We start from the raw sequence: 14508 nt of genomic DNA, 5'->3' as shown, positions 1-14508 counted from the left end.
AGGCCTCCCGGGACAGGCCTCCTGGTACAGGCCTACAAGCCACGTGTTAGCCTCCCCTTCCAGGAAGTGTCCATAACACAGCTACTGTCCATGCTGGACAGAGTCCTCTGAGACTGGTGTCACAGCACTCGTGCTTGTGATTCAGAAAATACAAGGACCAATGACAGTCTCAGGGCCTCGGGAGGGAGGCTCAAACTCTGTCTCTGGTAAAGAAGTCAAGGCTAAGCGAGTGAAGGGAGGGGACTGTGCAGCCACCATTCCTGTATCGGGAAACAGCAGCTGGGATCCATCCCTGTCACTGTGTGCAATGTGACAATGGCTGACTCCCCCGAGTGAGTATTTCACGGTGCAAGTCTGCAGGTATGTGCTGCTAACTCGTCTCCCCTTCTCTCTCTCTCTCTCCAAGGCAGGGAACACGGCTCTGCACCTGGCCTGCCAGAATAGTCACTCCCAGAGCACACGCGTCCTCCTGCTGGGCGGCTCCCGGGCTGACCTCAAAAATAATGTGGGTGACAGCGCCAGCCTCTCTCAGGCACTGTCATACGACCTTGGGAAAGAATGTCCCCAGAGCAGACTCAGCGTTGATATCTACAAACTATAAGGACTTTGTTGTTTTCTGAGGGGTCGCTTAGGGAAAATGCTGCTTTCCCCATTAATGCCTTGCGTTTACCTTAGCATTTCTTACTGTGTGTCTGTCAGGACCAGAAAGACTGTATGTAAATAAGCAGTTCTCACTCTGTGGGCCGAGACCCCCCTGGCAAACCTCCATCTCCAAAAATACTTAACATTGTGATTCATAACGGTAACAAAATACAGTTACAAAACAGCAACAGAAATAATTCTACAGCTGGGGTCACCACAGCACGAGGAACTGCATTAAAGGGTGGCAGCATTAGGAAGGTTGAGAACGACCGGTACAAATGATTTAAGGATGTCTACCCACCCACATAGAGGGTTGTATGGCTGCTGCAAGGACAGTCCCAGGCAGGGCTATTCATGGTACTCAGTGCCGAGCCTCTTCAAAGGGCAGCTGTTGACAATGGCAGTGTAGACAGAGCAGTAGTTCTAGAACAGTGTGTCACTAGAAGGGCTTGAGGACATCCTTCCTCCCGTGTTTTCTGTGGAAAGCTTGTGGTTTAAGCTTCTCTCAGAAATTGCCAGTATCTCCCTGTTTGGGGGCAGACTTAGATAATATAGTTCTAGAATTCTCTGAATCCTAGCATTGGCTGTCTCTTAGTCCAAAGGACTGAGACAGCCGTGCTAAGTGGCTGCGATTGTCTAGACAGAAAGAAAACACCGGCCAGAGCCTGTAGAATACAGCGATGTCTCCCTGTGTTGTCAAAGGCAGTGGAGTCTAGCCTTGCCCACTAAGCAGGATTGTGTGTCTGACTCCTCAGCTCCCTGCTCTGTATTGCTTCATGGGGGATGACAGCAGCCTTCCAGCTGCCATGGGTCCCTGCTGGGAAACTCATTTCGAAAGCAAGATTACGGGTCTTCACTTCATTATTTCAGACACTTTGTGCTGTCGGGGAGGTCACTCAGGCTCCATTATCACCCACATTAGCTTTTCCAAAGCGCTTGTGGGAAGTGAGCATCTAGTTTTATATGCACAGAAGCAAAGCAAAACAAAGACTCTTGGGGTTGGAGCAGCCATGTTATAGGTTCGTGCTCCCCACAGCATACACTTGTCTGCCAGCTTTTAAGTGATGACCTTCACTGTTGTTGTTGTTGTTGTGTAACCGCTGGCTACTTAGAGTTTGTTTTCCGTCCACAGGCAGGGGACACCTGCTTGCACGTGGCTGCGCGCTATAACCACTTGTCCGTTGTTAGACTCCTCCTCAGTGCTTTCTGCTCTGTTCATGAAAAGAACCAGGTCAGTGCCAGCACCTCTCCATGCACTGTGTGCCCCCCACAGGGCAGCCTAATGGAATAAGGACAGGAGCAGAGGCTGCTGGGAAGTGCTGCCTTCCGACTTGTCTGGGACCCCACCAGCACTGTTCTCTGTGGGTATCTCACTGTTCCAGTGGCCCTGGCTTACCTGGCGGCCTCCATCCTTGGACACGTATCCTTACCGTTCCAGCACACATCACCGCAGTCACATAGTGAACATTTTGGGGAGAGCTTACCGTGGCTTTTGCTTACACTGGGATTTTTACCAAGAAAACCTACAAGAAGGAGTGTGGCATAGAAAAGAAGCCAGGATGACAGGTTTCTCACGAATTCCACCGTTCCGTTCCCTACACTGCCTCTTCTGTGTGAGCTGCAGAGTCTCCCATTTCTTTAAAATCGTGCCTTTGGGAGCTGTCTCCCTTTCAGGGCTGGTTATCTGGGAACACTCCTTATAAGAGAATATGAAAACGTGAAGGCTGGTGGTGGAAGTGCAGAAAGCAGTCAGCTTTAACCAAAGCCTGGGCCTCGGTGTCTCCCCCTGAGCCTGCAGATGAACTTTTCTGGGGTCCACGCATCTGGCTGAGATGCAGGCACAAGTTCTCAGCTTTCCCTCAGTCTGAGCTCAGAAGCCAAGTGCTTCTAACCCTGACCTCCCTGGGCTGATATACAGGGTGACCTGATCTTAGCTCCCAAACCTGTCTGAAATCCAGAAACTTTGAGACCCTCCATTCTCCGCTACCCAACTGGTCCTTTTCACCCCTACAAACGTAATCCTGGTTTGTGGCTTCTGGACTCCTCAGGCAACACGGAGGATGTGGTGAATGCCTTGACCATTGAGTTTTGGGGTCTCTTCCAGGCTCGCACAGAAAGCCTTGTGTTTTTATGACAAGTCTTGCCTGGATTTGGGAGAGCATTCTAGGCAGAGGTGCATAGCTAGCCTAGAGCCAATACATCTGTCGATCAAGCTGTCTTCTGGTTGCTTGCAGGCTGGAGACACGGCCCTCCATGTGGCCGCTGCCCTAAATCACAAGAAGGTAGTTAAAATCCTGCTGGAAGCCGGTGCTGACACGACCCTTGTGAACAATGTAAGTTGAACAGCAGCAATGAGTTCCACAGACTCGCAGGTCCTAAGGATCCAGAGAGTTTCACCCAAGCCACAGCCCCGGGGGGCTCTCATCTGAATTGGGCCATCTCCAAGCAGTCCCAGGAGTTAACAACTCCTTTAGACACTGGGCTGGGTGGGCACAGCCTAGCAAGAGGATAGTTCTAAGGGTTCGCAACAGGCTGGCCTGTGTGTCTCAAGATGGCCCCTGACCAGTTGATAAGCCCAGAACTCCGCTGCCTTTCTCTCGAGAAAGACTATCCCCCCTTCTTCAGTGTGCCCGATCACTTTTGTAGGCCCCACAGACGTAGGTCCCTTCTTCCTCCAAGGGACCTGAGGTATTGAAGCTGATATTCTTTGTTTCTGTGTCTAGCTTGCCTTGCCCCAACCCATCCTCTTCCTCCATTATAGCCCTGAACCTGTCTGGCATTGTCCACAATGACCAGGACACACTCTCCTTCCCTTTAGAATCCAACTGGCATCCATTCCTGGCTTTTAATTGTGCAACCTGCATGATGACTGGAGCTTTGTTCTGAGGCTGCTCCCGTAGAATTCATGCCTAGCTGGGCTTTCTCGTCCTTTGTGTTGTTCAACAGAAATGCCCACCCTTACCTCCCTCTTTTCCTGCCCCTCTGAGGCTAAGAGGCTTTAATGGGCCTTGCTGATGCCGGCCACCAAGGAGCTGAGGTCTGGGAGTGTGGTGTGAAGTGGAGCTACCCTACTCCTGGCGTTCCTTTGTCACCTGCCTCCCCTCTGTCTTTCCTCAGGCAGGGCAGACCCCACTGGAGACCGCCCGCTACCACGACAATCCCGAAGTTGCTCTGCTCCTCACCAAGGCTCCCCAGGTAGGACTTAACCGCATCTTACCGCTCCTGCGGGGCTGGCACAGTAGCCGGGATTCCTCTGGCCACGAAGTACTGAGGCCAGCTGAGAATAAATTAGAACTGACGGGCCAAGAAGCCAGGCGCACAGAGTGTACTACTCCATGTGGGGCCAAGGCCAGCTCTTTATCCAGGGTGCCCTTGTCTCTCTGTGGTGTGCTCTTGCTGCCATGAGCTTCCTGAACCCTCCCTTCTCAGATACCCAGCAAGGGAAGACAGTGGTCCAGTTCAAACCAGACAGGGGCCTTGGAGAAATGAGGGGCCATTTCCCAAAGAAAGGTAGGTCAGGGACCACTCTGTCTAGATAGATCAGTAAGTATCCACCAGAGGTGGTGAAATACAGAATAGGTCCCCCCACCCCTTCTTTAATTGGATCTGAATACGTTGTTCCTTACTCAGAAATGGTGGCTGATTTCATTAATTGAGTTGATGTTAAGTAACCATAGGAGTTTGTAATCACGGCGGCACCCTGAAATCACAGCTTTTTCCCCCTTCATAGTTTTACCCCCTGCAGACAGTCTCTGTATAACTGGGCCTACCCTTTCCATCCTTCCTCAAGCCATAGCTAAGACAGGACGGCATTCTGGAGTGTTCACCATCACCTCCTCTAGTGGAAGCAAGAGTCACTTTCTTAGTGTTGGGAAGGCAGGCTATCCCAGAGCAAGGCTGGAAACACAGGTTTGCCCGTCTTATTGAGGCCCGGGGAGTGAAAAGAAGCTTCCAGGCACCATGCTGCTAGTACCAGGGCCCAGCCTGTCACGTGGCCCTCACGCTGCTATGACTGGCAGCAGTTCCTAGACTGCTTACAGTTCTCCTCTTTTGTAAGAGGCACATGTGGAGTCGGTCCTACTCAGGGGTGTCTGCATTACCACACACTCGGATCAAGCATGGGGGGTGAGAAGCTACTAGAAAAATAATATGAAATCCTGAGGGAATGTGTGTTGCTGAGATGAGAATGGCCGTGTCGAGGACTCTGATGCCTTAGATCCATGGAGGATGCTCCTTTCCCCGGCTGGTGTTGGAGGGGTGGCCAAGCCAATGAGCTCTCAAAGCTGAGGACAGCCGGGCTTGAAATCCCTCTGGTCCATGTGCGGATGCTGAAAGTGCGTGCAAAACCGTTCACCACCACTTGTCCCCACAGACGTTTACACTCTGAAGACTGCGCCCCCTTCAGAGACTGCTCATTCTCAGGGTAGCTAAACCTGCCTCCTGGTTCAGTGGTTGACAATGAACCCCGCCCCTTGCGTGTAGTAACCTCAGCCCCCTGTTCATCTGTTTATAGTGAGCACGCTCAGCTTCCAGCGTGCTGCAGCCACCCCATCAGAGTGACCTCAGCTTTTCTGTGTCTGTCTACGTGCTTCTGTGTTCCTAATTCCCTGTTGCCCCCAGGGTCCCAGGACCCCATTCATGCAACGGTGGGGTACCCCACCTCACTTGCACTTTGCAAAAGATAGAAAACTGCTGCTGGTCTGTCATAACCGGAAAGTAGGGAGTGCCATAGAAATGTCATCAGCGGTCTGTCTGTCTGTCATTCCAGCCCTTGATATACTCAGCTTGGTCCTCAGCAAGTCACCAGGCACAAAGAGTGGTGTGTGTTTGTCCCATCTGGCACTTGTCTACCAGAGCAGAGCTCAAGAATCTTCACCTCTGCTCTCTTCCTGAACAGTTCTCCTCTGCGTTTCTGTTTAGCAGTGGCCTAGGGGTTTGGGGAGGTAGTCTGGGAGCTGAGAGCACTGACTGCTCCTGCAGAGGACCCAGGTCCAATTCCTAACACCCACATCGTAGTTTACAACCATCTGTAACTCCAGTTCCAAGGATCCAGTGCCCTCTTCTGGCCTCTGTGGGTACTGCATGCATATATATTTAATATGGCAGCGTCCAGGCAGGCAGGGTACAGGAGGAGCTAAGAGTTCTATCTACATCTTCATTTAAAGGCTGCTAGCAGAACACTGACTTCCAGACAGCTAGGACAAAGGTATTAAAGCCCACACCACAAGGCCACACCACCCAACAGTGCCATTCCCAAGGCCAAACATAGACAAGCCATCACATTCCATATATGGTTTTACTTACCACATGTCCTCCTTGCACTGAGGGACTCTGAATTTACACACACGCACTCTTTACCTATCGTTTGTTGCTACCTGCTTTGCCTATAAACAAAAGTCCCTTCACTGAAGCCCTTAGTTAAGTGTAGCCTTCGGTGACCAAGGCCTCTGGGCCAGCATTCACTGATTGCCGCAGCCTGGGAAGTGCTGTGCTGTTCTGTTTGGTCCCCATTACCCTGAGAATGGCTGTGGGCCTTACTGTTCCTCTCAGGGCTAATAGCACATCTGAGGAGGGACGCTTGCTTGCTGCTGCAGTTTTGGCTTCAGATGACCCGAGTCAATTGTCGTAAATGGTGGCTGCGTTTCACAAATGTGAAGAAGTTCAGGCTTGAGTTCAGCTGTGCCTTGATGTAAGATCCCACAGACCAAGTGAACAATCAGTGCTGGTGGCTTTGTCAGACTTGACTTACGACGAGTCTGAACTATCACTAACTGGTTTGTGGCAGTGGCTCTGAGACTCTGGGCCAGAAGTTGAAGGCCCCTGGTTCCTCAGATCTGTGTTCTGCGGCTAAACACACATCTTAGTGACTGAGGGCAAGCAGTGACTCAGGTATGGCCGTCTCCTGGTCCCAGCAGCTCCCTTCTTTCCCTCTGATGACGAGCAGCTTAGTAGCCAAAACCATGTGCTAGAGCTCCTTACCCAGAAGCTGCTGGGTACCCCAACATCTGCTGGTCTATACCCCTCTACCTTAACTGCATTGTGAGGGGCAGACAACAGTCTTCCTTTGGGTCACCACAGTTAGTCTGACGGCTCACAGATGCCCTCCATGTTGTCCAAATTAAGTCGACAGTGTTTGGGGTATGCACTCTGGCCAAGGGAACTGGAAGGTGGGAAACGAAACTGCCTGGAGCAGGCCTCCCGCATGGCTTGACGTTCCTGTCCTAGTTCTGAGGGGGTGGCATTCTCTGGAGTTAGGCTGTGCATAACTATCCGGCTACACCAGCCCAGCACATGGACGCTTGGTATTGTTACCATCTTAGAAGTTTTTGTGATCAGAGACGATATCCTACCCTTCTCTGGGTCCCTGTTGTGCTCAGCACAAGACTGAGGAGAAGGAGGCATACAAGCAAGGTCCAGAGGTTTCTATGACAACATTGTTTCCCACCAGGCTGTGGGTTCTGTTAGGTCAGAGTGCCATGCCCAGGGAGGATTCTCTGCCCCATGCTGATGCTGTGTCCCCGTCACCCCTACAACTGTGGTATTTGTCTCTTTTAGATCTTGCGCTTCAGTCGTGGGCGAAGCCTGAGGAAAAGGAGGGAGAGGCTCAAGGAAGAGAGGAGGGCTCAGTCTGTGCCCAGAGATGAGGTGGCCCAGAGCAAGGTATGGGGGACTCTTCCGCAGACCCCAGATGCCCTCTAGTTACCGCCCTCCTCAGCCTGTCCTTCCCCCTGGGGCCAGGCTGCTGCCCCCTCCCTGGGGTCCCTAGTTCTGTCCATAGTTCCAGATCCTGTGTCTTTATGTGTATGTGAGTGAGTGGCCTTCATCCTCCCTGTGTGTCCCATGTGTCCTTGGCCTTTGTCCCATCGTGCGTACACCCGCACTGCGCCCTGAGGTGTGCAGAACTTTGGCTGCGCTGCCATATTGTTACCTGGAGCCTTCTTAGCAACAGAGATTCTCAGGGGTTGGCTTGGACCTGCTGGAACAGGAGCTTAGGTGGGGCACCTGGTCTGTTGGGAACAGCTTTCTAGGTGATTCTGAGACCAACCAGGGCAAGCTGCCTCGTCAGTTTCTAACTACAGCATGGACCAAGGCAATTCTTCTGGCTTCTGTGTGCACATCAGCAAAGGATGGCACCCGGCACACGTGGATTGGATAGTACACAGGTTATGAACTGGCATTGGAGTCCCCTTTGTTCTGTTCACCCCTCAGTAGGTGCCACTGGGCAGTGAACAATATGGTGTCCCTTGTAAGACCAGGGACACTTTGGGGTGGGGGGGAAGTGCAGAGGGTGCGGGATGACAAGGTCTGATTGTGTAGCCCTGGCTGGTCTGGAACTCACTAAGTAGACTAAGCTGGCCTTGAACTCAGAGATTAAAGACGTGCGATGTGCCCAGCTCTCTGAGAGTTCTTGGCAGGGACCATGATACAGAGACTTTTTCTAAGCTGGGCATGGTGCCACACACCTTTAAAGCAAGCATCAGAGTACACACCTAAGAGCATGCTTCATTTCCTACAAATAAAAGGCCAGTCGGCCACACAAGAGAAGCTGTTGAGCCCGCCCACTATGTAGAAGACATCTGTCATTGGTTAATGTCCCTGAGCTTCCATTATTGGATGGAGTCTTGCAAGCACCAGTATCCCAGCTGGAGTCAGAGGCAAAAGGCTCGAGTGGAATAATTCGGGGCCTTTTTCTTTGTAGGGAAGCGTCTCAGCAGGAGACACCCCCAGCAGTGAACAAGCTGTACCCGAAAAGGAAGAAGCTAGGAGAGATTGCCCACCAGCTTCCCAGGAGCCAAGAAAGGATGAAAGGAGGAGAAAGTCAAGGCCAGAGGTCAGGAGCAAGCAGAGAGGGGAGGGGAGCCATGGGGCTGGCTTGCAAGAGGGTCTAGGGTGACAGCATTCCTTCGGCTGGCTGTGTGGGAACAGGCACAGAAATGAAATTCACTGGCTTTAGAAGGAGATGGTGCTCTGGGTTTCTGGGTGCTGCTCTGAGCCCAGAACCAAGGGGGGGGGCTCTTTATTTTTTACTTTTGAGGTAGGATTATATTATGTAGTGTTGCATGGGAGACAGAAGATGCTGGCAGGGTGTCAGTCTGGGGCGTTGCCGGGACTTAGAAGTGGCGACCCTTCCTTCCTACAGGTGTCAGCACTATCTGACCCCACCCCAGCAGCAGACCAACAACCTGGACACCAAAAGAACCTACATGGTCATCACCACCAAAAAAAGAAGAGCAGACATCGATGCTGGTCCCCACCACCGCCCCACGGGTTCAGGGCGTACCAGCTCTACACGCTGTACCGTGGCGAGGACGGGAAAGTGATGCAGGTACACAGTGGCATGGTTCAGAGCCCTGCAGAGGCCGAGGGCTCGTGGTTGGCCCAATCCAAACCTGTGCAGATGTGCCCTGCCATGTAGACCCCAGGGTTGGGGAGGGAGTCACCGCCTGCAGCATTCCCTACCATCCGTAGGGGACCTCTGCTTTGAGGCTCCAGGTGGGTGGATTCGAACCTCTTTAAGATAGGTGCCCTCAGAATCTCACGCTCAGAATCTTAGTGCCTTTGGATCCAGTGCTCGACCCATGGGACATTCCAAAGCTAGCATGGGGATTAGTCTGGCCTTCTGAGTCTTCTGCTTCCCCCTGGTATCCTGCTCAAGATGATTATTGAATAAAGAAGGGCTAATTTCAACCTGTCTGTCTGTCTGTCTGTCTTTTTGTGTCTCTGTCTCTGTCTGTCTCTGTGTGTGTGTGTGTGTGTGTGTGTATGTGTTTAGTACAACCAATTTAATTTAAGCTTATCTGTGACTAGCTTACGAATAAATGAGATTCAGACTATGATTATTTTATTTGGCTTTGACAATTACTGGGGGTAACCCCTAATCTACTCTTCCAACTGCTGACCTGACTACCTCCCCAGCAGTGTGCCCCAAACACTTGCTGTTTCTCCTGGCCATGCACTCACAGTAGTTCTCTCTGCATGGTGCCTTCTTCTCTCTCCCTTGTCACCTCTCCTTTCTTCCTCATGCTTCTCCACCCCCAACCCAGTAAAAACCCACCTACCTCTAATCCCTCCGATAATTGGCTGTCACCAGTTTTATTTAACCAATAGTTAAGGAACAAGCTCAACAAAAGCTGAGAATTTACTGGTAGGCCTAGACCTTTGGGTACAGAATTTAGCATTAGCAACAGACCAAATTTCAACGTGTGTGGTGTGTGTGTGTCTGTGTGTCTGTGTCTGTGTCTGTGTCTGTGTCGTGTGTTCCTGTGTCTAGAGAATACTTGTGAGTGTAGTGTGTTTGTGTGCATGTTTTTGAGTGCGTACTCCTGTGTGTGCCCTTGCAGAAGCCAGCAGAGTGCCGGGTACCCTGCTCTATCCTTCCCACCTTATCCTTTGAGACAGGGTCTTTCACTGAACCTAAAGGCCAGCAAGCTCCAGTCCCTGCCTCCCCAGCTCTGGGATTACAGACATACTGCTGGCCGTACCTGCATTTTTACATGGGTTCTGGGATCTGAACTTAGGCCCCCAAACTTAAACAGCAAGGAGTCTTGCCCAGGGAGCCACCTTTCCACCCTCTTCCTTTTCCTCTCCCTCCTAGGCACCAATCAAAGGTTGTCGCTGTGAGCCTCTGATCAACAAGCTGGAGAACCAGCTGGAGGCGGCTGTGGAGGAGTTAAGAGCTGAGCTGGGAACAGTGCAGGACAAAGTGAACACAAAGCTGGGCCACATGGAGAGCAAGAGCCAGCACCAAGTAAGCAAGGGACTCGTCTCTCCATGACAGCTGTGAAGGGCTCGTGCTGTGGCTCAGTGGTAGATCCCTGGCCCAGCATGTGGCAGCCTTGCACACATAAAGATCATGGAAGTCATGCATTCCTGCCAGGCAGAGTGCACATGCCTGTGATGTCAGCACTTAAGAGGCTGAGTCAGGAGATCACAAACTCAAGGGCAGTCTGGGCAGCATAGTGAGACTTTGTCTCTTACAAGAAAGAAAAGTGGCAGGTGATGGGGGCGCACACCCTTGATCCCAGCACAGGAGACGCAGAGGCAGGCAGGTCTTACAGAATGAGTTCCAGGCCATCCAGAGCTACACAGAGAAACTCTGTCTTTAAAAATCAAAAACAGGAAAAGGAAAAAGAAAGAGAAAAAAAAAAGCAATACACTCTCATTTCAGAGAGTGTTTGTTTGTTTGTTTGTTTGTTTTAAGAAAAAGCAGCATTAGAGAGGATGCCAATTGCCCACAAGCCTGTGGTGATTTAAAAAAAAAAAACTATTGATATTTAGGTTTATTTTCTTCAACTGCGCTCTTCTGAGACTGGGTCATGTGGGGTCAAGCTCGTCCCAGACTCACTGTAGCTGAGGAGACCCGGGAGTTTGGATCTTCCACCTCCATTTCCCGAATGCTAGGGTTGCAGATCTGCACGCCACCCCTGTTCTCGCGTGCTGGGGTCCGAACCCCTATCGTGTTGAGCCAGGACCTACCAACTGAGGCACACCCCCAGCTCCTCTGTTCAGCTTTTCATCAGGAAAACTGTCTGACACAAAGAAAAGCCGAGAGAAGACTGAAGTAATGAGTTCTTTTATACTCGTACTGAGAGCCAACCAATTCTCTAGTTTTGTTTTAAGAAAAGTCACACCTCATGGCCCAGGTTGGTCTTGAACTCTGGTCTCCTTCCAAGTGCTGGATCAGAAGCAGAGGCCACACCCAGCTTTAGTTCTTGGCTTTTTGTCCCCCCTTAGCGCCTCTCTGTTTTTCTTCTGGAACCGAGGGAGACTGAGTGGCCCTGCCCTGCGGTCATCTCGCCTCTCATCACCTGACAGTGTGCCCACCGGGGATAAGCACGAAGTTCATCACATCTAAGAGAATCAACAGTAATTATACAATATCTAGTTCACGGCCATGCTTTCTCAGTTGTTCCCAAGAATTTTGTTTAGTTCTTTGTCCACAGGTTTTGTTGTTTTTTGTTTTTTTGTTTTTTTGTTTTTTTGAGACAAAGTCTCACATAGCCCAGGCTGGCCTCAAAGGTATAACATAGCTGGGACGGTTGGCGTGTGCTACCACATCCAGCTGTTTGGTTTGAGTCTTGGTTGAGGATCCTTTGTGCACCTGATGGGGGTTCTGTGGTCTCTTTGAGTGCCTCCTGGTCCCCTCCAGCTTTCTGTCTTCTAAGCACCCAGGCCGGTTGTCCTGTTCTGGATTCATTTGCTCGTTTCTTAATGAGTGTGTAAGTTGTGTCTTCAACCTTGCACTTTTGTCAACGGAAAGGTTTGAGGCCATGGTTCATGGTTCTGTGAGTGTGGTCTCAAGGCGGCGGCAGCACATGCTGGGGAGGTGAATTCTTGGGTCCATTCCTCATCTCCATTGCTGAATTTCATCGCCATAACTGGAATTCTGAGTGAGGCCCACAAGTCTGTGCCTAGCAAGACCTGCGAGTGCTGCCGTAATGTCTGTCAACAGTTGCTTAGGTTCCAAGAAATACTTCTGCAAGCCTGTGCCATGGTCAGTGGTGTGAACTCCAGAGTGCCTTCCACACGGAGGCACAGAATCTCCGGGGACCTCAGGGTTCCTGATGCTAAGCTGGGCACTGTGTTCTTCTGCTGTGAAAGCATACTTTCCTAGTAAGAGACGTGCAGCAGGTAAGACTTTTCATCGAGATGTGCTTTAAGGAACTTATAGAATAATATGTCTTAGAGAAAGTGCTCCCCACAAAAGGATGTGATTCCCACCACCATCCCTCGGTGCCCACTGACTCATCCTTGGAGGTTTTCTTTTGTCACTCAGAACTGCCGTGGCGATCTCTAGAACAACACGGGCCTCTGTGTCCCGGCAGCTTGCTTTTCCACCCTTCGGGGGCCTCAGTGCAACCTGTGCCGTGTGAGTGCTCCCTGCAGGTGTCGGCAGAGATGCAGACCAGGGAGAGATGAGAATGAACTCTAGGTTCATACTGACTTCATCAGCACGGACGAAGACATCTAAAGAGTCTGATACCAGACAGTTGGTTCCCAACATCTTTAAGCCTAGTATAGTTGGGAAAATAAGTTTCTTGGTGTAATACAGTACCCAGTGCATGATTACATCAAAATTCAGGAAGATGGATGTGTTCTAGGGACAGACTTCCTGTAATAGGGTAAGGGCCTAAAGGTCTACCTGACTCGGGTCATTTGAGCTATCTGCTACCTCTAGTCCTAGTCTGGGAGCTTGGGGAGTGCCTGGCCCTGAGGGACATTAGAGTACTAGCCACCTCTGGTTGTAGGAGCTTAATATGGCCTGGCCCAACAGTTAATGCAGATCACCAGGCTGTGAATCATGCCTGATTCTCAGCTTTCTGGAAGGAAAAACAGTTTTGGGTTTTTTGTCTTGTTTTATTTGTTTGTTTGTCTCATTTTTCCCATTGGAAAGAGAATCCCATTTTCTTTTTTCTTTTTTTTTTTTAGGATTTTTAAAAAGACTTATTCATTTATTATATGTACGTACACTGTATCTGTCTTTAGCCACACCAGAAGAGGGCATCGAATCTCATTACAGATGGCTGTGAGCTACTGTATGGTTGCTGGGATTTGAACTCAGGACCTCTGGAAGAGCAGTCAGTGTTCTTAACCACTGAGCCATCTCTCCAACCCCAAATCCTATGTTTTTAACATTCCTGGTTTCTCTGGAAATCCATGGGGTTAAAAACCCTCATGTTATGTTCCCAACACTTAATTTTATATATCCTGACCACTTACCCATGTACTTAGTTACATAATATTCTATTAATGACATAATTAACATAAGCACTTATTAAATATTTTCTTGTGCTCATGAGTCATGTTAAGTTGAAAGTTTATATATGAAAAATTTTGGCTACTTCTCAGACAGAAAATGTTTTTGCATTTAGTTTTAGTGTGCGTATGCACACATTTGTGTGTGTTGGTGGAGGTCAGAAGACAGCTAATGCGACTTTATTTTCTCCTTCTACCCTGTGAGTCCTGGGGATTGAATTCGGGTTCTCAGACTTGGGCATGGGTTAGGATAACTGTCCAGTGTTCATGCTCAAGGCTCTTGATAAATGCTGGCAGACTACCACATGGAAAGGTTGTATCCATTTGCAGTCCACCAGTAGGAGTTGCTGGCTCAAAGTTTTTGGCATCACTTAGTATTTCTTTCCAAGGTTGTGTTAAATGAAGGAACTTTTACTGTTCAAATTTTATTTCTTTGTTTATGATGAAGCTATACCCCTAACACCACTCCCCCATCCTTACCCCTCCCCCCAATCTCTCAACCCTACCACCACCACCCTTACCCCCCTCCCCCCAGTCCCCCAACCCTACCACCACCACCCTCACCCCCTGTGTATGCGTGTGCCCTGTCTCTCCTCTTTCAGACAATGTGTTACTTTGTATCCCTGGCTGGTCTACAGAGACCTACCTTCCTCTGCCGAGACCTACCTTCCTCTGCCGCCAGCATTCAGGGTAGAGGGAGCACTACCCTGCCCACAGAGGCTGAACCTTTTCAGATTTACCTGCCTCTTGTATTTGTGGAGAGAAGATTTGAAAACTATTCAGGTCATGATGCATTAGCTGACCTGTACCCATAAAGGACTGTGTCGGGTGAGAGCTAGATCCTTACAGCCTCTTAGTGTGCGGATGGTGGCAGATTGATAGGTAAAGTCTATCCTCTTCCCAAGAGGCCAGGGCAAGATGTAAACCTGCTGTGGTTTGCCCTGGATCTGTCTGTATTTTGATGCTAATTCCACTGCCCCAAGGACAGCAGCCTAGTCCCTACTCAGGACTCAGGTGACTTCAGCAGAACCTTCTCCCCATTGAATTTGTACAATACAGGTGAGGGGCAGGTACAGGATAGAAGGAGGCCTGTCATTGGAGGAGAAGGAG

General features: G+C 50.3%; 1 protein-coding gene across 14 annotated transcripts in view; it reads left to right on the top strand.

Moving 5' to 3' along the window:
* Ankrd6 (ankyrin repeat domain 6) overlaps positions 1-14508 on the top strand; it is a 140399-nt gene that overhangs the window by 118586 nt on the left and 7305 nt on the right. For 10 of the 14 annotated variants that reach the window (XM_039110550.2, XM_017593571.3, XM_039110548.2 and 7 more), the window contains 8 exons: positions 407-505; positions 1775-1873; positions 2877-2975; positions 3760-3837; positions 7198-7302; positions 8342-8473; positions 8783-8968; positions 10238-10390. In XM_039110550.2, the coding sequence (XP_038966478.1) occupies positions 407-505; positions 1775-1873; positions 2877-2975; positions 3760-3837; positions 7198-7302; positions 8342-8473; positions 8783-8968; positions 10238-10390 (951 nt within the window). The remainder of the gene's footprint in view (positions 1-406; positions 506-1774; positions 1874-2876; positions 2976-3759; positions 3838-7197; positions 7303-8341; positions 8474-8782; positions 8969-10237; positions 10391-14508) is intronic. The other 4 variants (XM_063288213.1, XM_063288212.1, XM_063288209.1 and 1 more) reach the window with 3 other exon arrangements.

The sequence above is a fragment of the Rattus norvegicus genome, chromosome 5, assembly GCF_036323735.1.
Source record: "Rattus norvegicus strain BN/NHsdMcwi chromosome 5, GRCr8, whole genome shotgun sequence".
Taxonomy (NCBI): domain Eukaryota; kingdom Metazoa; phylum Chordata; class Mammalia; order Rodentia; family Muridae; genus Rattus; species Rattus norvegicus.
This window is presented reverse-complemented; position numbering and strand designations above follow the sequence as displayed.